This window comes from Salmo trutta, unplaced genomic scaffold (genome assembly GCF_901001165.1).
Source record: "Salmo trutta unplaced genomic scaffold, fSalTru1.1, whole genome shotgun sequence".
NCBI lineage: Eukaryota > Metazoa > Chordata > Actinopteri > Salmoniformes > Salmonidae > Salmo > Salmo trutta.
Genome location: NW_021822437.1, coordinates 536,955 through 559,108, shown reverse-complemented (window position 1 = coordinate 559,108; position 22,154 = coordinate 536,955). Strand labels below are relative to the sequence as shown.

General features: G+C 47.0%; 1 protein-coding gene and 1 long non-coding RNA gene across 4 annotated transcripts in view; both read left to right on the top strand.

Moving 5' to 3' along the window:
- Positions 1 to 12,470, top strand: part of LOC115182286 (uncharacterized) — a 30,168-nt gene extending 17,698 nt beyond the window's left edge. Inside the window, 5 exon segments of the mRNA XM_029743901.1 lie at positions 332 to 415; positions 4,803 to 4,898; positions 5,343 to 5,519; positions 10,795 to 10,838; positions 12,059 to 12,470. Of these exon segments, the coding sequence (XP_029599761.1) occupies positions 332 to 415; positions 4,803 to 4,898; positions 5,343 to 5,519; positions 10,795 to 10,838; positions 12,059 to 12,376 (719 nt within the window). The 3' untranslated portion in view covers positions 12,377 to 12,470.
- Positions 12,471 to 12,899: 429 nt separating this feature from the next.
- LOC115182288 (uncharacterized) lies at positions 12,900 to 14,959 on the top strand. Of its 3 annotated transcripts, XR_003873706.1 has the most exons (5): positions 12,900 to 12,995; positions 13,145 to 13,422; positions 13,794 to 13,897; positions 13,968 to 14,105; positions 14,441 to 14,959. It is a non-coding gene; the product is annotated as an uncharacterized LOC115182288 (long non-coding RNA). The 3 variants fall into 3 exon arrangements; XR_003873705.1 differs by lacking the exon at positions 12,900 to 12,995 and having other exon boundaries at positions 13,009 to 13,422; XR_003873704.1 differs by lacking the exons at positions 12,900 to 12,995; positions 13,145 to 13,422 and having other exon boundaries at positions 13,629 to 13,897.
- The last annotated feature ends 7,195 nt before the right edge of the window (positions 14,960 to 22,154 follow it).

Genomic DNA, 22,154 nt, shown 5'->3' with positions numbered 1-22,154 from the left:
AGGGGGCCATCTGGAAGGGATATAGGGGGCCATCTGGAAGGGCTATAGGGGGCCATCTGGAAGGACTATAGGGGGCCATCTGGAAGGGATATAGGGGGCCATCTGGAAAGACCATAGGGGGCCATCTGGAAGGGCTATAGGGGGCCATCTGGAAGGACCGTAGGGGGCCATCTGGAAGGGCCATAGGGGGCCATCTGGAAGGGCCATAGGGGGCCATCTGGAAGGCAGTCTCAGTGTTTTCCATAGCTATATGTTTAATCCATCTCTGCTTATCATTATTGACCTCATTGGTCTCCCCCCTGATTGATCGGTAAATTGCTCCCCTCTGCAGCCACCCTGAAGGTGAACCAGCAGGTGGACACAGTGAGGAAACTGTCGCTGAAACCCTCCACCTATGTGACTGACCAGTGGACAGGTTAGTGTGTCTGACCAGTGGACAGGTTAGTGTGTCTGACCAGTGGACAGGTTAGTGTGTGTATCTTCTGTCTGTCCTGTTCCAGGTGATGGTGTCTGTCCTGTTCCAGGTGATAGTGTCTGTCCTGTTCCAGGTAATAGTGTCTGTCCTGTTCCAGGTGATAGTGTCTGTCCTGTTCCAGGTAATAGTGTCTGTCCTGTTCCAGGTGATAGTGTCTGTCCTGTTCCAGGTAATAGTGTCTGTCCTGTCTGTCCTGTTCCAGGTGATAGTGTCTGTCCTGTTCCAGGTAATAGTGTCTGTCCTGTTCCAGGTGATAGTGTCTGTCCTGTTCCAGGTAATAGTGTCTGTCCTGTCTGTCCTGTTCCAGGTGATAGTGTCTGTCCTGTTCCAGGTAATAGTGTCTGTCCTGTTCCAGGTGATAGTGTCTGTCCTGTTCCAGGTGATAGTGTCTGTCCTGTTCCAGGTGATAGTGTCTGTCCTATTCCAGGTGATAGTATCTGTCCTGTTCCAGGTGATAGTATCTGTCCTGTTCCAGGTAATAGTGTCTGTCCTGTTCCAGGTAATAGTGTCTGTCCTGTTCCAGGTAATAGTGTCTGTCCTGTTCCAGGTAATAGTGTCTGTCCTGTTCCAGGTAATAGTGTCTGTCCTGTTCCAGGTAATAGTGTCTGTCCTGTTCCAGGTAATAGTGTCTGTCCTGTTCCAGGTGATAGTGTCTGTCCTGTTCCAGGTTATAGTGTCTGTTCTGTTTCAGGTGAAAGTGTCTGTTCTGTCTGTTCTGTTCCTGGTGATAGTGTATGTTCTGTCTGTCCTGTTCCAGGTAATAGTGTCTGTCCTGTTCCAGGTAATAGTGTCTGTCCTGTTCCAGGTGATAGTGTCTGTCCTGTTCCAGGTTATAGTGTCTGTTCTGTTTCAGGTGAAAGTGTCTGTTCTGTCTGTTCTGTTCCTGGTGATAGTGTATGTTCTGTCTGTCCTGTTCCAGGTAATAGTGTCTGTCCTGTTCCAGGTGACAGTGTCTGTCCTGTTCCAGGTGGTAGTGTCTGTCCTGTTCCAGGTGATAGTGTCAGTCCTGTTCCAGGTAATAGTGTCTGTCCTGTTCCAGGTGTGGTGTGTGTCCTGTTCCAGGTGATGGTGTCTGTCCTGTTCCAGGTGACAGTGTCTGTCCTGTTCCAGGTGATAGTGTCTGTCCTGTCTGTCCTGTTCCAGGTGATAGTGTCTGTCCTGTTCCAGGTGATAGTGTCTGTCCTGTTCCAGGTGACAGTATCTGTCCTGTTCCAGGTAATAGTGTCTGTCCTGTTCCAGGTGATAGTGTCTGTCCTGTTCCAGGTGATAGTGTCTGTCCTGTTCCAGGTTACAGTATCTGTCCTGTTCCAGGTAATAGTGTCTGTCCTGTCTGTCCTGTTCCAGGTGATAGTGTCTGTCCTGTTCCAGGTAATAGTGTCTGTCCTGTTCCAGGTGATAGTGTCTGTCCTGTTCCAGGTGATAGTGTCTGTCCTGTTCCAGGTAATAGTGTCTGTCCTGTTCCAGGTAATAGTGTCTGTCCTGTTCCAGGTAATAGTGTCTGTCCTGTTCCAGGTAATAGTGTCTGTCCTGTTCCAGGTAATAGTGTCTGTCCTGTTCCAGGTAATAGTGTCTGTCCTGTTCCAGGTAATAGTGTCTGTCCTGTTCCAGGTGATAGTGTCTGTCCTGTTCCAGGTGATAGTGTCTGTCCTGTTCCAGGTAATAGTGTCTGTCCTGTCTGTCCTGTTCCAGGTAATAGTGTCTGTCCTGTTCCAGGTTATAGTGTCTGTTCTGTTCCAGGTGAAAGTGTCTGTTCTGTCTGTTCTGTTCCTGGTGATAGTGTATGTTCTGTCTGTCCTGTTCCAGGTAATAGTGTCTGTCCTGTTCCAGGTGTAAGTGTCTGTCCTGTTCCAGGTGGTAGTGTCTGTCCTGTTCCAGGTGATAGTGTCAGTCCTGTTCCAGGTAATAGTGTCTGTCCTGTTCCAGGTGTGGTGTGTGTCCTGTTCCAGGTGATGGTGTCTGTCCTGTTCCAGGTGACAGTGTCTGTCCTGTTCCAGGTGATAGTGTCTGTCCTGTCTGTCCTGTTCCAGGTGACAGTGTCTGTCCTGTTCCAGGTAATAGTGTCTGTCCTGTTCCAGGTGATAGTGTCTGTCCTGTTCCAGGTGATAGTGTCTGTCCTGTTCCAGGTGACAGTATCTGTCCTGTTCCAGGTAATAGTGTCTGTCCTGTTCCAGGTGATAGTGTCTGTCCTGTTCCAGGTGATAGTGTCTGTCCTGTTCCAGGTTACAGTATCTGTCCTGTTCCAGGTAATAGTGTCTGTCCTGTTCCAGGTGACAGTGTCTGTCCTGTTCCAGGTAATAGTATCTGTCCTGTTCCAGGTGATAGTGTCTGTCCTGTTCCAGGTAATAGTGTCTGTCCTGTTCCAGGTGATAGTGTCTGTCCTGTTCCAGGTAATAGTGTCTGTCCTGTTCCAGGTAATAGTGTCTGTCCTGTTCCAGGTAATAGTGTCTGTCCTGTTCCAGGTGATAGTGTCTGTCCTGTTCCAGGTGATAGTGTCTGTCCTGTTCCAGGTAATAGTGTCTGTCCTGTTCCAGGTAATAGTGTCTGTCCTGTCTGTCCTGTTCCAGGTTATAGTGTCTGTCCTGTTCCAGGTAATAGTGTCTGTCCTGTTCCAGGTAATAGTGTCTGTCCTGTTCCAGGTAATAGTGTCTGTCCTGTTCCAGGTAATAGTGTCTGTCCTGTTCCAGGTGATAGTGTCTGTCCTGTTCCAGGTAATAGTGTCTGTCCTGTTCCAGGTTATAGTGTCTGTTCTGTTCCAGGTGAAAGTATCTGTTCTGTCTGTTCTGTTCCTGGTGATAGTGTATGTTCTGTCTGTCCTGTTCCAGGTAATAGTGTCTGTCCTGTTCCAGGTAATAGTGTCTGTCCTGTTCCAGGTAATAGTGTCTGTCCTGTTCCAGGTGATGGTGTCTGTCCTGTTCCAGGTAATAGTGTCAGTCCTGTTCCAGGTAATAGTGTCTGTCCTGTTCCAGGTGTGGTGTGTGTCCTGTTCCAGGTGATGGTGTCTGTCCTGTTCCAGGTGACAGTGTCTGTCCTGTTCCAGGTGATAGTGTCTGTCCTGTCTGTCCTGTTCCAGGTGACAGTATCTGTCCTGTTCCAGGTGATAGTGTCTGTCCTGTCTGTCCTGTTCCAGGTAATAGTGTCTGTCCTGTTCCAGGTGATAGTGTCTGTCCTGTCTGTCCTGTTCCAGGTGACAGTGTCTGTCCTGTTCCAGGTGATAGTGTCTGTCCTGTCTGTCCTGTTCCAGGTGACAGTGTCTGTCCTGTTCCAGGTGATAGTGTCTGTCCTGTTCCAGGTGATAGTGTCTGTCCTGTCTGTCCTGTTCCAGGTGACAGTATCTGTCCTGTTCCAGGTGATAGTGTCTGTCCTGTTCCAGGTGATAGTGTCTGTCCTGTTCCAGGTGATAGTGTCTGTCCTGTTCCAGGTGATAGTGTCTGTCCTGTTCCAGGTGATAGTGTCTGTCCTGTTCCAGGTGACAGTATCTGTCCTGTTCCAGGTGACAGTATCTGTCCTGTTCCAGGTGATAGTGTCTGTCCTGTTCCAGGTGATAGTGTCTGTACTGTTCCAGGTGATAGTGTCTGTCCTGTTCCAGGTGATAGTGTCTGTCCTGTTCCAGGTGACAGTATCTGTCCTGTTCCAGGTAATAGTGTCTGTCCTGTTCCAGGTGATAGTGTCTGTCCTGTTCCAGGTGACAGTGTCTGTCCTGTTCCAGGTGATAGTGTCTGTCCTGTCTGTCCTGTTCCAGGTGACAGTATCTGTCCTGTTCCAGGTAATAGTGTCTGTCCTGTTCCAGGTAATAGTGTCTGTCCTGTTCCAGGTAATAGTGTCTGTCCTGTTCCAGGTGACAGTGTCTGTCCTGTTCCAGGTAATAGTGTCTGTCCTGTTCCAGGTGATAGTGTCTGTCCTGTTCCAGGTGACAGTGTCTGTCCTGTTCCAGGTGATAGTGTCTGTCCTGTTCCAGGTAATAGTGTCTGTCCTGTTCCAGGTGATAGTGTCTGTCCTGTTCAAGGTAATAGTGTCTGTCCTGTCTGTCCTGTTCCAGGTGATAGTGTCTGTCCTGTTCCAGGTGATAGTGTCTGTCCTGTCTGTCCTGTTCCAGGTAATAGTGTCTGTCCTGTTCCAGGTAATAGTGTCTGTCCTGTTCCAGGTGATAGTGTCTGTCCTGTTCCAGGTGATAGTGTCTGTCCTGTCTGTCCTGTTCCAGGTAATAGTGTCTGTCCTGTTCCAGGTAATAGTGTCTGTCCTGTCTGTCCTGTTCCAGGTAATAGTGTCTGTCCTGTTCCAGGTAATAGTGTCTGTCCTGTTCCAGGTAATAGTGTCTGTCCTGTTCCAGGTGACAGTGCTGCGGCCGTCTACACAGAGCTGAGGAAGTTGTCCCGTGTCTTCAAAGACCAGCTGGTGTATCCTCTGATCGCTTCAGCCAGAGAAGGTACTGGGATGTACATATATAGTACTGTTATTAATAAATATATTGTACTGGGATATACATATGTAGTACTGTTAAGTAATATATAGTACTGGGATGTAGATATATAGTACTGTTAAGTAATAAATAGTATCTCTCTGTATTGTGACTCTCTGTCTCCCCCTGGTGTCTGGTGGTGGTATAACAGCCATGGTCCTACCAGCAGTGTTGTAACTATCTATCTCTCTGTATTGTGACTCTCTGTCTCCCCCTGGTGTCTGGTGGTGGTATAACAGCCATGGTCCTACCAGCAGTGTTGTAACTATCTATCTCTCTGTATTGTGACTCTCTGTCTCCCCCTGTTGTCTGGTGGTGGTATAACAGCCATGGTCCTACCAGCAGTGTTGTAACTATCTCTCTGTATTGTGACTCTCTGTCTCCCCCTGGTGTCTGGTGGTGGTATAACAGCCATGGCCCTGCCAGCAGTGTTTGGCCTGCCAGTCCTTCCTCCAGAGCTGTTACTGAGGGTGCTGAGACTGCTGGATGTCTCCTCTCTCCTGGCCCTCTCCTCGGTCAACAGGCACCTCCACCAGACCACCACAGACCCGGCTCTCTGGAGACACCTCTACCGCCGAGACTTCAGGGGTAGGACGAACGCACACACACACACACACACGCACACGGATATATTTCTAAACACACATAAAAGACAGAAAGGAGGTCTCTGGTCTGTCTGGAGGTCTCTCTGGTCTGTCTGGAGGTCTCTCCGGTCTCTCTGGTCTGTCTGGAGGTCTGTCTGGAGGTCTCTCTGGTCTGTCTGGAGGTCTGTCTGGAGGTCTCTCTGGTCTCTCTGGAGGTCTCTCTGGTCTGTCTGGAGGTCTCTCTGGTCTCTCTGGAGGCCTCTGGCCTGTCTGGAGGTCTCTGGCCTGTCTGGAGGTCTCTGGCCTGTCTGGAGGTCTCTGGCCTGTCTGGAGGCCTCTCTGGTCTGTCTGGAGGCCTCTCTGGTCTGTCTGGAGGCCTCTCTGGTCTGTCTGGAGGCCTCTCTGGTCTGTCTGGAGGCCTCTCTGGTCTGTCTGGAGGCCTCTCTGGTCTGTCTGGAGGTCTCTCTGGTCTGTCTGGAGGTCTCTGGTCTGTCTGGAGGTCTCTCTGGTCTGTCTGGAGGCCTCTCTGGTCTGTCTGGAGGCCTCTCTGGTCTGTCTGGAGGTCTCTCTGTGTCTGGAGGTCTCTCTGGCCTGTCTGGAGGCCTCTGGTCTGTCTGGAGGTCTCTTTGGTCTGTCTGGAGGTCTCTCTGGTCTGTCTGGAGGTCTCTCTGGTCTGTCTGGAGGTCTCTCTGGTCTGTCTGGAGGTCTCTCTGGTCTGTCTAGAGGTCTCTGGTCTGTCTGGAGGTCTCTCTGGTCTGTCTGGAGACCTCTGGTCTGTCTGGAGGTCTCTCTGGTCTATCTGGAGGCCTCTGGTCTGTCTGGAGGTCTCTCTGGAGGTCTCTCTGGTCTGTCTGGAGGTCTCTCTGGTCTGTCTGGAGGCCTCTCTGGTCTGTCTGGAGGCCTCTCTGGTCTGTCTGGAGGTCTCTCTGGTCTGTCTGGAGGTCTCTCTGGTCTGTCTGGAGGCCTCTCTGGTCTGTCTGGAGGTTTCTCTGGCCTGTCTGGAGGCCTCTGGTCTGTCTGGAGGTCTCTCTGGTCTGTCTGGAGGTCTCTCTGGTCTGTCTGGAGGTCTCTCTGGTCTGTCTGGAGGTCTCTCTGGTCTGTCTGGAGGTCTCTGGTCTGTCTGGAGGTCTCTCTGGTCTGTCTGGAGGTCTCTCTGGTCTGTCTGGAGGTCTCTCTGGTCTGTCTGGAGGCCTCTGGTCTGTCTGGAGGCCTCTCTGGTCTGTCTGGAGGTCTCTCTGGTCTGTCTGGAGGTCTCTCTGGTCTGTCTGGAGGTCTCTCTGGTCTGTCTGGAGGTCTCTCTGGTCTGTCTGGAGGTCTCTCTGGTCTGTCTGGAGGTCTCTCTGGTCTGTCTGGAGGTCTCTCTGGTCTGTCTGGAGGCCTCTCTGGTCTGTCTGGAGGCCTCTCTGGTCTGTCTGGAGGCCTCTCTGGTCTGTCTGGAGGCCTCTCTGGTCTGTCTGGAGGCCTCTCTGGTCTCTCTGGAGGTCTCTCTGGTCTCTCTGGAGGTCTCTGGTCTATCTGGGTAAGAGTGTCTGTTAAAAACTTCTTGCGCATATCATCCCGTTAGCGGGATCATTTTCCAGCGAAAACTCCTAGCGACATTAGCATAACGAAATTCAATATTTTTTTTTTTTCAAATATAGGGCTGTCTCATATCGTTTTATAGATACACCTCTCTTGAATCGACCCTCGTTGTCCAATTTCAAAAAGGTTTTACAGGAAAAGCACAATATTAGATTATGTTAGAGGAGTACATGGTAAAAGTTGCATCATATCAATTTTCCAACCAAGCACATGCATCACATATAACCAAAAAACAGCTAAATGCAGCACTAACCTTTTACAAACTTCATCAGATGACACACCTAGGACATCATGTTACACACAGCATGCAATCTTTTGTTCAATAAAGGTCATATTTCTATATAAAAACAGCATTTTACATCGGCACCTGACGTTGACTAACTATTTTCCCATAAAATGCGTCCCGGGAAACAGTGCTACAATTTTATAAATTACTATTCGAAAACAATTTTTTTTTTTAATATTGTCAATCTAAGATTTATAGATGAATATCTCTTGAAAACACCCGTCATAACAGATTTTAAATTAACTTTACAGGGTAATCACACTTTGAGATAAAAGGGGATGTTATACCCAGAAAGCCTAGCTCGTCGCCATCTTGGAAAAATCGCACACCACATCTGATCTTGTATAATATTGCCAATAATCCCTCACCTTTAGTTGTCTTCATCAGAAAGCACTTCCAGGAATCCCAGGTCCACGACAAATGTATTTTCGGTCGAAAAAGTCCATCCTTTATGTTCCATTAGCTTGCTGTTGTTAGCGCGTCCTAAGGCTGTAACCAAATGTTGATCCGTGCGCGGCAGCTGGCTAACGAAAAATGACTGTTTTCGCTCCGTTAGGTTCGTTCAAACATGTCAAACGTTGTATAACATTAATCTTCAGGGCCTGTTTCAACAAGAGAGCCAATCAGATTCGAGTGGGACGATTTCATTGTGTTTCAAAACGTTTCCAAAGGTGGGGGCAGACACGGCCGCCGACGTCACAATGCTCATGGCCCTCCTACAGTGACCAATTGCCACATCGTCTCCTTCACTGAGTTTCGACCGCAGAACCCTCAAAACACTTTGTAAAGACTGGGGACATCTAGTGGAAGCACTGGAAAGTGCTCAATTATCATTTTGTCACGTTGTAAATTATAGGTAAGGCTGTGAAGTCGAGTCCACAATTCAGAATCCCACTTCCTAGTTCAATCGGTCTCGGGGTTTTGACTGCCATACGAGTTCTGTTATACTCACAGACACCATTCAAACAGTTTCAGAAACTTTAGGGTGTTTCCTATCCATATAAAATAAGTATATGCATGTCCTAGCTTCTGAGTTTGATTAGTAGGCCGTTGAAAATGGGAACGATTTTTTTCCAAAATGCGCTGTGGCGCCCCCATTGGTAGGGTACTCGCTAGAGGTTAAATGACTGAAATGTAAAGAGAAATGGATGTTATGCCACCATATGTAGCTTCACTCAAATGGGGTTTTATGATTCATTGACAGTCTGTTTCTCCACGTCACTGCAGAGCCAGGACTGTTCTCCTGAGACGTGTCTGTCTGTATTAAAGATATGTTTAGTTTCTCCACGTCAGAGGACTGTTCTCCTGAGACGTGTCTGTCTGTATTAAAGATATGTTTAGTTTCTCCACGTCAGAGCAGAGCCAGGACTGTTCTCCTGAGACGTGTCTGTCTGTATTAAAGATATGTTTAGTTTCTAGACGTCAGAGGACTGTTCTCCTGAGACCTGTCTGTCTGTATTAAAGATATGTTTAGTTTCTCCACGTCAGAGCAGAGCCAGGACTGTTCTCCTGAGACGTGTCTGTCTGTATTAAAGATATGTTTAGTTTCTCCACGTCAGAGCAGAGCCAGGACTGTTCTCCTGAGACGTGTCTGTCTGTATTAAAGATATGTTTAGTTTCTCCACATCAGAGGACTGTTCTCCTGAGACCTGTCTGTCTGTATTAAAGATATGTTTAGTTTCTCCACGTCAGAGGACTGTTCTCCTGAGACCTGTCTGTCTGTATTAAAGATATGTTTAGTTTCTAGACGTCAGAGCAGAGCCAGGACTGTTCTCCTGAGACCTGTCTGTCTGTATTAAAGATATGTTTAGTTTCTCCACGTCAGAGCAGAGCCAGGACTGTTCTCCTGAGACGTGTCTGTCTGTATTAAAGATATGTTTAGTTTCTCCACGTCAGAGCAGAGCCAGGACTGTTCTCCTGAGACGTGTCTGTCTGTATTAAAGATATGTTTAGTTTCTCCACGTCAGAGGACTGTTCTCCTGAGACCTGTCTGTCTGTATTAAAGATATGTTTAGTTTCTTCACGTCAGAGCAGAGCCAGGACTGTTCTCCTGAGACGTGTCTGTCTGTATTAAAGATATGTTTAGTTTCTCCACGTCAGAGGACTGTTCTCCTGAGACCTGTCTGTCTGTATTAAAGATATGTTTAGTTTCTCCACGTCAGAGCAGAGCCAGGACTGTTCTCCTGAGACGTGTCTGTCTGTATTAAAGATATGTTTAGTTTCTCCACGTCAGAGGACTGTTCTCCTGAGACCTGTCTGTCTGTATTAAAGATATGTTTAGTTTCTAGACGTCAGAGCAGAGCCAGGACTGTTCTCCTGAGACGTGTCTGTCTGTATTAAAGATATGTTTAGTTTCTTCACGTCAGAGCAGAGCCAGGACTGTTCTCCTGAGACGTGTCTGTCTGTATTAAAGATATGTTTAGTTTCTCCACGTCAGAGGACTGTTCTCCTGAGACCTGTCTGTCTGTATTAAAGATATGTTTAGTTTCTTCACGTCAGAGCAGAGCCAGGACTGTTCTCCTGAGACGTGTCTGTCTGTATTAAAGATATGTTTAGTTTCTCCACGTCAGAGGACTGTTCTCCTGAGACCTGTCTGTCTGTATTAAAGATATGTTTAGTTTCTAGACGTCAGAGCAGAGCCAGGACTGTTCTCCTGAGACGTGTCTGTCTGTATTAAAGATATGTTTAGTTTCTTCACGTCAGAGCAGAGCCAGGACTGTTCTCCTGAGACGTGTCTGTCTGTATTAAAGATATGTTTAGTTTCTCCACGTCAGAGGACTGTTCTCCTGAGACGTGTCTGTCTGTATTAAAGATATGTTTAGTTTCTCCACGTCAGAGCAGAGCCAGGACTGTTCTCCTGAGACGTGTCTGTCTGTATTAAAGATATGTTTAGTTTCTCCACGTCAGAGGACTGTTCTCCTGAGACCTGTCTGTCTGTATTAAAGATATGTTTAGTTTCTAGACGTCAGAGCAGAGCCAGGACTGTTCTCCTGAGACGTGTCTGTCTGTATTAAAGATATGTTTAGTTTCTTCACGTCAGAGCAGAGCCAGGACTGTTCTCCTGAGACGTGTCTGTCTGTATTAAAGATATGTTTAGTTTCTCCACGTCAGAGGACTGTTCTCCTGAGACGTGTCTGTCTGTATTAAAGATATGTTTAGTTTCTCCACGTCAGAGCAGAGCCAGGACTGTTCTCCTGAGACGTGTCTGTCTGTATTAAAGATATGTTTAGTTTCTCCACGTCAGAGGACTGTTCTCCTGAGACCTGTCTGTCTGTATTAAAGATATGTTTAGTTTCTTCACGTCAGAGCAGAGCCAGGACTGTTCTCCTGAGACGTGTCTGTCTGTATTAAAGATATGTTTAGTTATTGAGTGTATATTGTGTGATGGAGATTTGTTATTTGACTGTTGCAGACTGCCAAGACCACAGCCGAGACAGAGACACTCAGTGGAAAGAGGTGAGTCAGGTCCTAGTGTGCTATATATATATATATATATTGACTATGCTCTTTAAACACATGTCTTTTTCCAGCCCTGGTTTAAAAGGGTTTGGTGTCTCAGCTGTATTTATTGTGTTGCTCATCATCCCTGGAATCAACCCCACAGATGGTAAGTCTCTGTTCATTAGTGACCTGCTTTTAGAAATCAATAAAACTACAATCTGACTTTATTATTAAAACCCCAGCTACAATCTGACGTTAATAAAACCCCAGCTACAATCTGACGTTAATAAAACCCCAGCTACAATCTGACGTTATTAATAAAACCCCAGCTACAATCTGACGTTAATAAAACCCCAGCTACAATCTGACGTTAATAATAAAACCCCAGCTACAATCTGACGTTATTAATAAAACCCCAGCTACAATCTGACGTTAATAAAACCCCAGCTACAATCTGACGTTAATAATAAAACCCCAGCTACAATCTGACGTTAATAAAACCCCAGCTACAATCTGACGTTAATAAAACCCCAGCTACAATCTGACGTTAATAAAACCCCGGCTACAATCTGACATTAATAAAACCCCAGCTATCTGGTCTAAAGTAGTGCACTATATAGGGAATAGGGCTCTGGTCTATAGTAGTGCTCTATATAGGGAATAGGGCCCTGGTCTAAAGTAGTGCACTATATAGGGAATAGGGCTCTGGTCTATAGTAGTACACTATATAGGGAATAGGGCTCTGGTCTATAGTAGTGCACTATATAGGGAATAGGGCTCCGGTCTAAAGTAGTGTACTATATAGGGAATAGGGCTCTGGTCTAAAGTAGTGCACTATATAGGGAATAGGGCTCTGGTCTATAGTAGTGCACTATATAGGGAATAGGGCTCTGGTCTATAGTAGTGCACTATATAGGGAATAGGGCTCTGGTCTATAGTAGTGCACTATATAGGGAATAGGGCTCTGGTCTATAGTAGTGCACTATATAGGGAATAGGGCTCTGGTCTAAAGTAGTGCACTATATAGGGAATAGGGCTCTGGTCTATAGTAGTGCACTATATAGGGAATAGGGCTCTGGTCTATAGTAGTGCACTATATAGGGAATAGGGCTCCGTTTAGGACTCAGCCACTGTCTAACTCTCTGGTACCATTTAGGACTCAGCCACTGTCTAACTCTCTGGTTTCATTTAGGACTCAGCCACTGTCTAACTCTCTGGTACCGTTTTAATTTCAGCTCTACAAGAAGAAGTACAGGTGGAGGAGAGAGGCAGCCAGTTACCCCCGCCACATGCCCCGCTACCACCCTGTCCCCCCACCCCTCTACCCCCTCCACCCCCTTCCCAACAACCCCTTCCCCTTCTACCCGCCTGGCATCATCGGTGGGGAGTACGACCAGAGACCTGGCATCCCCGGTGGTATTCTGCCCCGCCCCCGCTACGACCCTATTGGTCCGCTCCCAGGTCACGATCCCACAGCAGGAGGGCTGATTGGACGAAGGGGGCTGAGACCTGCTGGGAACCGGCCGGCTGACATCAGAAGAGGGTTCATATGACCCCACCCCCCACCCTGACCAGTGACCTCTAGTGGTGGTGTAGGAGTATGACCACCACACAGAGAAGCTTAAATAAAACAGAGATGAACGCTAACCCCCATCCAGCCTGCTTAATATCACCCAAACCTCATCCAGGTGTTTTTTATAAACCTTATCCCTGATCCAGAATCAGCTTTAATAGCTCATGTTCTTCTGTGTGTGTGTGTGTGTGTGTGTGTGTGTGTGTGTGTGTGTGTGTTTAGTAAGTGATGAGGTAACTTCATACTGATCTGCTATCTTCATTAGATCGCTCTGTTGTTGCAGAGAATGTTGCTGCACAGCAGGAAATGCAAACTTCTAAAAAGTTTTCCTGTTGAGAAACCGGTCAAATTTAAAGATGGCGGATCTGTAGGGGTGTCTGGGGGATTGAGGTAGAAGATCTGTAGGGGTGCCTGGGGGGATTGAGGTAGAAGATCTGTAGGGGTGCCTGGGGGGATTGAGGTAGCAGATCTGTAGGGGTGCCTGGGGGGATTGAGGTAGCAGATCTGTAGGGGTGCCTGGGGGGATTGAGGTAGCAGATCTGTAGGGGTGCCTGGGGGGATTGAGGTAGAAGATCTGTAGGGGTGCCTGGGGGATTGAGGTAGCAGATCTGTAGGGGTGCCTGGGGGATTGAGGTAGGGGTGCCTGGGGGATTGAGGTAGCATATCTGTAGGGGTGCCTGGGGGATTGAGGTAGGGTTGCCTGGGGGATTGAGGTAGCAGTTCTGTAGGGGTGCCTGGGGGGATTGAGGTAGAAGATCTGTAGGGGTGCCTGGGGGGATTGAGGTAGCAGATCTGTAGGGGTGCCTGGGGGGATTGAGGTAGCAGATATGTAGTGGTGCCTGGGGGGATTGAGGTAGCAGATCTGTAGGGGTGCCTGGGGGGATTGAGGTAGAAGATCTGTAGGGGTGCCTGGGGGATTGAGGTAGAAGATCTGTAGGGGTGCCTGGGGGGATTGAGGTAGAAGATCTGTAGGGGTGCCTGGGGGGATTGAGGTAGAAGATCTGTAGGGGTGCCTGGGGGATTGAGGTAGCAGATCTGTAGGGGGTGCCTGGGGGATTGAGGTAGGGGTGCCTGGGGGATTGAGGTAGCAGTTCTGTAGGGGTGCCTGGGGGGATTGAGGTAGCAGATCTGTAGGGGTGCCTGGGGGGATTGAGGTAGCAGATATGTAGGGGTGCCTGGGGGGATTGAGGTAGCAGATCTGTAGGGGTGCCTGGGGGATTGAGGTAGCAGATCTGTAGGGGTGTCTGGGGGGATTGAGGTAGCGGATCTGTAGGGGTGCCTGGGGGGATTGAGGTAGCGGATCTGTAGGGGTGCCTGGGGGGATTGAGGTAGCGGATCTGTAGGGGTGCCTGGGGGGATTGAGGTAGCGGATCTGTAGGGGTGCCTGGGGGATTGAGGTAGCGGATCTGTAGGGGTGCCTGGGGGATTGAGGTAGCAGACCTGTACATTTACATTTACATTTAAGTCATTTAGCAGACGCTCTGTGCCTGGGGGGATTGAGGTAGCAGATCTGTAGGGGTGCCTGGGGGGATTGAGGTAGCAGATCTGTAGGGGTGCCTGGGGGGATTGAGGTAGAAGATCTGTAGGGGTGCCTGGGGGATTGAGGTAGAAGATCTGTAGGGGTGCCTGGGGGGATTGAGGTAGCAGATCTGTAGGTGTGCCTGGGGGGATTGAGGTAGAAGATCTGTAGGGGTGCCTGGGGGATTGAGGTAGCAGATCTGTAGGGGTGCCTGGGGGATTGAGGTAGGGGTGCCTGGGGGATTGAGGTAGCAGTTCTGTAGGGGTGCCTGGGGGGATTGAGGTAGCAGATCTGTAGGGGTGCCTGGGGGATTGAGGTAGCAGATCTGTAGGGGTGCCTGGGGGGATTGAGGTAGCAGATATGTAGGGGTGCCTGGGGGGATTGAAGTCGCAGATCTGTAGGGGTGCCTGGGGGATTGAGGTAGCAGATCTGTAGGGGTGTCTGGGGGGATTGAGGTAGCGGATCTGTAGGGGTGCCTGGGGGGATTGAGGTAGAGGATCTGTAGGGGTGCCTGGGGGGATTGAGGTAGCGGATCTGTAGGGGTGCCTGGGGGATTGAGGTAGCAGACCTGTACATTTACATTTACATTTAAGTCATTTAGCAGACGCTCTGTGCCTGGGGGGATTGAGGTAGCAGATCTGTAGGGGTGCCTGGGGGGATTGAGGTAGCGGATCTGTAGGGGTGCCTGGGGGGATTGAGGTAGCAGATCTGTAGGGGTGCCTGGGGGGATTGAGGTAGCAGATCTGTAGGGGTGCCTGGGGGATTGAGGTAGCGGATCTGTAGGGGTGCCTGGGGGGATTGAGGTAGCAGATCTGTAGGGGCGCCTGGGGGGATTGAGGTAGCAGATCTGTAGAGGTGCCTGGGGGGATTGAGGTAGCAGATCTGTAGGGGTGCCTGGGGGGATTGAGGTAGCAGATCTGTAGGGGTGCCTGGGGGATTGAGGTGGCCGTTTCTATCTTCCACTATTCACTATGAAGACATTTTGTAGAGCACTTGTTTCCCCGCAGACTAAAAGCTTTAAATAAAATGAGAAATGGGAATCGACTGGTTTTTAGCTGTGGTTTTATTTGAGCCCTCAGTGTCTCTCTGAAAACCAGACTGTTCAGGGACAATTCAATAGTCATGTACACTGAACTAAAATATAAAACGCAACATGTAAAGTGTTGGTCTCTATGTTTTATGAGCTGAAATAAAAGATCCCAGAAATGTTCCATACACACAAAAAAAATGTATTTTTCAAAAATGTTTGTGCACAACTTTGTTTACATCCTTGTTGGTGAGCGTTTCTCTTTTGCCAAGATAATCCATCCATCTGACAGGTGAGGCATATCAAGAAGCTAATTAAACAGCGTGATCATTACACAGGTGCAACTTGTGCTGTGGACAATAAAAGGCCACTCTAAAATGTGCAGTTTTGTCACACAACACAATGCCACAGATGTGTCAAGTTTTGAGGGAGAATGCACTTGGCATGCTGACTACAGGAATGTCCACCAAAGCTGTTGAATGTTCATTTCTCTACCATAAGCCACCTCCAAAGTCGTTTTTGAGAATTTGGAAGTAAGTACAACCGGCCTCACAGTCCACGTGCGCATTGCGTTGTGTTGATGAGCGGTTTGCTGATGTGAACAGAGTGCCCCATGGTGGCGGTGGGGTTATGGTATGGGGCAGGCATAAACTACGGACAACGGACACAATTGCATTTTATCGATGGCAATTTCAACGCACAAAGATACCGTGATGAGATCCTGAGGCGCCTTGTTGTGGCATTCATCTTCCGCGATTCAGCATGATAATGAACGGCCCCAAGTCGCAAGGATCTGTACACAATTCCTGGAAACTGAAAATATCCCAGTTCTTCCATGGCCTGCGTACTCACTAGACGTCACCCATTGAGCATGTTTGGGATGCTCTGTATTAACGTGTACAACAGCGTGTTCCAGTTCCCGCAAATATCCAACAACTTCACACAGCCGTCGAAGAGGAGGTGGGGACAACATCCAAACAGGACCACAATCAACAGCCTGATCAACTCTATGTGAAGGAGATGTGTTACGCTGCATGAGACAAATAGTGGTCACACCCAGTGGCGGCCTGACATTCAGGGCAGGTGGGGCAGAGCCCCGCATTTTTACCAAAAATAAATAAATACAATTTGAGGGGGGGGGGGGCTTGCCTGTTTTGCATGTTATTTTGGCATTAATACATGTCACATATCAGTTTGCAAACAATGTAAAAAATAATATAAATCATTGAGTTGATAAAGCCACATACAAACATGGTCTCTTTGTTGTTTTCTTGAGTAAAGGCAGCTCTGAAATGCAGGCGTTTCAGTCCAGCTCAGTGCTTTCTGTGGTGGTGGGGCGAGCCAGCAGAAAATACAGAGCGTTGCGCCGTGATTGGCTTAGTGTTCTGTCACTCACGGGGACTTTACGTCACTGCCAAGTGTAAGAGGAGACCTTGAACATCCTAGCCCCTTCGGGTGCTGCCATAGAGTTACATTAGAAGTGCCCCATCCAAGAACGCTCAAGGTCGTCGGCCACAGATACAAAAATGACGTCAAATCACGTTAAATGTACAGTACGTTTGATTGGACTGATCATGTCAACTTCATACTTTCACAATCTTAGTTAGCACGCTAGCTAGCAGTCGTCATCATGAATCAAGTCGACAATCAACTGGCAAATCCTTTTTTGATCCTTGTCATATGAAGAGAAATTTAAAAAAATAATAATAAAACGTATCGGTGCTCATCGACCGTAAACACATTACACAACAACTTGGAAATCGCAAATTCAACTGAGTGGTTTGGAAGGAATCGGTGGCTTTAAGGAATACCTGGGATAGGATATAGTAATCCTTCTAACCCCCCCCCCCCCCCCTAAAAGATTTAAATGCACTATTGTAAAGTGGTTGTTCCACTGGATATCATAAGGTGAATGCACCAATTTGTAATGTAAATGTAATGGCTGTGTGGTCCCAAATCTGGGATTAAGGGGCTCTTTTACAAGTTTAACATGATAAACGTTTAACATTGGACGTGCTGTCGACTCGGAATTGAAAATCCGGCCTCCAGTTGTTTTGAAAGCACCATAAATCCAGAGAATGCCAGACTTTGATGAAAAAATTTGAGCACCAACGACCGCTGCGTCACCTTCCTGTTCAAGTGAGCACAGCACAACAACGGTGAGTCCAAAAATGTCTTGTCTGCTGCTGCATAAGTGATGTTATATGCCAGGGAGATGTGTATACTGTAGCTAAGGAAGTAACACATTTTTGACATTTTTTGACATTTTAGTCGTTTAGCAGACGCTCTTATCCAGAGCGACTTACAGTAGTGAATGCATACATTTCATACATTTTTTTTTTCTTCCCCCGTACTGGTCCCCCGTGGGAACTGCCAGGGTCAAGGTTCAGTAAGCCAGGTATTACATTCAGATCTGTGCCAACTGCCAGGGGGTCAAAGTTCAGTAAGCCAGGTATTACATTCAGATCTGTGTCTGTGCCAACTGCCAGGGTCAAGGTTCAGTAAGCCAGGTATTACATTCAGATCTGTGTCTGTACCAACTGCCAGGGGGTCAAGGTTCAGTAAGCCAGGTATTACATTCAGATCTGTGTCTGTGCCAACTGCCAGGGTCAAGGTTCAGTAAGCCAGGTATTACATTCAGATCTGTGTCTGTGCCAACTGCCAGGGTCAAGGTTCAGTAAGCCAGGTATTATATTCAGATCTGTGTCTGTGCCAACTGCCAGGGGGTCAAGGTTCAGTAAGCCAGGTATTACATTCAGATCTGTGCCAACTGCCAGGGTCAAGGTTCAGTAAGCCAGGTATTACATTCAGATCTGTGCAAGAACAAGTCCTTTATTTAACCAGGTTAGGATAGTTGAGAACAAGTTCTCATTTACAACTGTGACCTGGCCAAGATAAAGCAAAGCAGTTCGACAACATACAACAACACAGAGTTACACATAAACAAACATTCAGTCAATAACACAATAGAAACATCTATATACAGTGTGTGCAAATGTAGAGGAGTAGGGAGGTAAGGCGATAAATAGGCCATAGAGGTGAAATAATTACAATTTAGCATTAACACTGGAGTGATAGATGTGCAGATGATGATGTGCAAGTAGAGATACTGGGGTACAAAAGAGCACGACGATAAATAACAATATGGGGATGAGGTAGTTGGATGGGCTATGTACAGATGGGCTATTTACAGATGGGCTATGTACAGATGGGCTATGTACAGATGGGCTATTTACAGATGGGCTATTTACAGATGGGCTATTTACAGATGGGCTATGTACAGATGGGCTATGTACAGATGGGCTATTTACAGATGGGCTATTTACAGATGGGCTATTTACAGATGGGCTATTTACAGATGGGCTATGTACAGATGGGCTATTTACAGATGGGCTGTGTACAGATGGGCTATGTACAGATGGGCTATTTACAGATGGGCTATTTACAGATGGGCTATTTACAGATGGGCTGTGTACAGATGGGCTGTGTACAGATGGGCTGTGTACAGATGGGCTATGTACAGATGGGCTATTTACAGATGGGCTATTTACAGATGGGCTGTGTACAGATGGGCTGTGTACAGATGGGCTGTGTACAGATGGGCTATTTACAGATGGGCTATTTACAGATGGGCTGTGTACAGATGGGCTGTGTACAGATGGGCTATGTACAGATGGGCTATTTACAGATGGGCTATTTACAGATGGGCTGTGTACAGATGGGCTGTGTACAGATGGGCTGTGTACAGATGGGCTGTGTACAGATGGGCTATTTACAGATGGGCTGTGTACAGATGGGCAATTTACAGATGGGCTATTTACAGATGGGCTGTGTACAGATGGGCTATGTACAGATGGGCTGTGTACAGATGGGCTGTGTACAGGTACAACTTCCTGTCCAGCCAGTTCTGTCAAGGTTTAGTAAACTGGTATCACAGGTTTATCTACTGTCATTATCTATGGAGAGGAAAAGCACATCACTGGTTGTCAGAATATCATGTGTTTTAAATGCCATAATCGTGGTTGTCAGAATACAACATTGTCCCAAATGACAAACCATTTTTTCCCTTTTGTTTCAGTGTCGGCTCATCTACTCTGCACAGATTTTTAATACATTTACTCAATATTTAATATTGGAAAGATGGTTGTAAACATTTTTGTTGCTGTTACGACCTCAATGGGAATCATAGATACATGTAATTTCTTTTTTCCCCCACTAAGCCACTGTGATGAGTTTCAGTAGTTTAGGCTGTATTCCAAATGACATCCAATTCCCTTTATAGTGACCTAGCTTTTTACCAGAGCTCTGGTTGAAAGTAGTGCACTATAAATGAAAATAGGTTGCCATTTGGAAGGAGTATAAATAGGTATAGTGGTTCTCCGGTGAGAGGAGAGAGCTGCTGTTGAGCAAGTCTTTATCCTGGTTTATTGAGCAGTCTATATCCTGGTTTATTGATGCAGTCTGTATCCTGGTTTATTGAGCAGTCTGTATACTGGTTTATTGAGCAGTCTGTATACTGGTTTATTGAGCAGTCTGTATACTGGTTTATTGAGCAGTCTGTATCCTGGTTTATTGATGCAGTCTATATCCTGGTTTATTGAGCAGTCTGTATCCTGGTTTATTGAGCAGTCTGTATCCTGGTTTATTGAGCAGTCTGTATCCTGGTTTATTGATGCAGTCTGTATATCCTGGTTTATTGATGCAGTCTGTATCCTGGTTTTTGAGCAGTCTGTATCCTGGTTTATTGAGCAGTCTGTATCCTGGTTTATTGAGCAGTCTGTATCCTGGTTTATTGAGCAGTCTGTATCCTGGTTTATTGATGCAGTCTGTATCCTGGTTTATTGAGCAGTCTGTATCCTGGTTTATTGAGCAGTCTGTATACTGGTTTATTGAGCAGTCTGTATCCTGGTTTATTGATGCAGTCTATATCCTGGTTTATTGAGCAGTCTGTATCCTGGTTTATTGAGCAGTCTGTATCCTGGTTTATTGAGCAGTCTGTATCCTGGTTTATTGAGCAGTCTGTATCCTGGTATATTGAGCAGTCTATATCCTGGTTTATTGAGCAGTCTGTATTCTGGTTTGTTGATGCAGTCTGTATCCTGGTTTTTGAGCAGTCTGTATCCTGGTTTATTTTTGCAGTCTGTATCCTGGTTTATTGAGCAGTCTGTATCCTGGTTTTATGAGCAGTCTGTATCCTGGTTTATTGTGCAGTCTGTATCCTGGTTTTATGAGCAGTCTGTATCCTGGTTTATTGAGCAGTCTGAATCCTGGTTTTTGAGCAGTCTGTATCCTGGTTTATTGATGCAGTCTGTATATCCTGGTTTATTGAGCAGTCTGTATCCTGGTTTATTGATACAGTCTGTATCCTGGTTTATTGAGCAGTCTGTATCCTGGTTTATTGAGCAGTCTGTATACTGGTTTATTGAGCAGTCTGTATCCTGGTTTATTGATGCAGTCTATATCCTGGTTTATTGAGCAGTCTGTATCCTGGTTTATTGAGCAGTCTGTATCCTGGTTTATTGAGCAGTCTGTATCCTGGTATATTGAGCAGTCTATATCCTGGTTTATTGAGCAGTCTGTATTCTGGTTTGTTGATGCAGTCTGTATCCTGGTTTTTGAGCAGTCTGTATCCTGGTTTATTTTTGCAGTCTGTATCCTGGTTTATTGAGCAGTCTGTATCCTGGTTTTATGAGCAGTCTGTATCCTGGTTTATTGAGCAGTCTGTATCCTGGTTTTTGAGCAGTCTGTATCCTGGTTTATTGATGCAGTCTGAATCCTGGTTTTTGAACAGTCTGTGTCCTGGTTTATTGATGCAGTCTATATCCTGGTTTATTGAGCAGTCTGTATCCTGGTTTATTGAGCAGTCTGTATCCTGGTTTATTGAGCAGTCTGTATCCTGGTTTATTGATGCAGTCTGTATCCTGATTTATTGAGCAGTCTGTATCCTGTTTTTTTGAGCAGTCTGTATCCTGGTTTATTGAGCAGTCTGTATCCTGGTTTATTGAGCAGTCTGTATATCCTGGTTTATTGAGCAGTCTGTATCCTGGTTTATTGAGCAGTCTGTATATCCTGGTTTATTGAGCAGTCTGTATCCTGGTTTATTGAGCAGTCTGTATCCTGGTTTATTGTGGCCTAGGATAGAAATGACATCATCTTTTTCCTTCGCAACAATGACATCAGAGGGGGCTCACATGATTGGCTGTTCGATGCCAGCGACTCGGGGAGACACTTTTCCAGCCACTGCGAGCCACAGGCCAATGACAAGCTGGAAACGGCAGAGAGCCTCCAGTACATGAGATGAGCTGGGAGCGAATGGCCGCTCCGTCTCTCGCATAGAGATAGATAGAGGACTCATCTTTATATCGGTTACTATTATAGCGTCTTGTGACAACATGGGCATCTCCACTGAGGCTACAACCCATAGGAATCCTCAACCAGTTGACTACTTTCAACTGTCAGAAAGAAGCATGGTGAAAGCCTTCAATGTCGCTGCCAATGCAACAAAAAAATAAATCGCCTATTGGCCACTAGAGGCCTCTAGCATTCTCTATGGTCTCACATTAATATTTGAGTCAATCGTGATTTTATCGGCCATTCTTCATCATATCGTGGGATAAACGCTGAACCAGGCTATTTATTGAACTATTGGCATGATTAGGCTGTGTGTGATGATGCCTTGGTTTGTATAGTAGTAGGCCCACATATCAGTTCTGATATTAGAAAACGGACAGGCTGAGCTTGTACCCTACTGTACCCTACTGTACTGGCTGTACCCTACTGTACTGGCTGTACCCTACTCTACCCTACTGTACTGGCTGTACCCTACTGTACTGGCTGTACCATACTGTACTCTACTGTACCCTACTGTACTGGCTGTACCCTACTGTACCCTACTGTACTGGCTGTACCCTACGGTACCCTACTGTTCCCTACTGTACTGGCTGTACCCTACTGTACTCTACTGTACCCTACTGTACCCTACTGTACTGGCTGGACCCTACGGTACCCTACCGTACCCTACTGTGCCCTACTGTACCCTACTGTACTGGCTGTACCCTACTGTACCCTACTGTACTGGCTGTACCCTACTGTTCCCTACTGTACCCTACTGTACTGGCTGGACCCTACGGTACCCTACTGTACTGGCTGGACCCTACGGTACCCTACGGTACCCTACTGTACCCTACTGTACTGGCTGTACCCTACTGTACC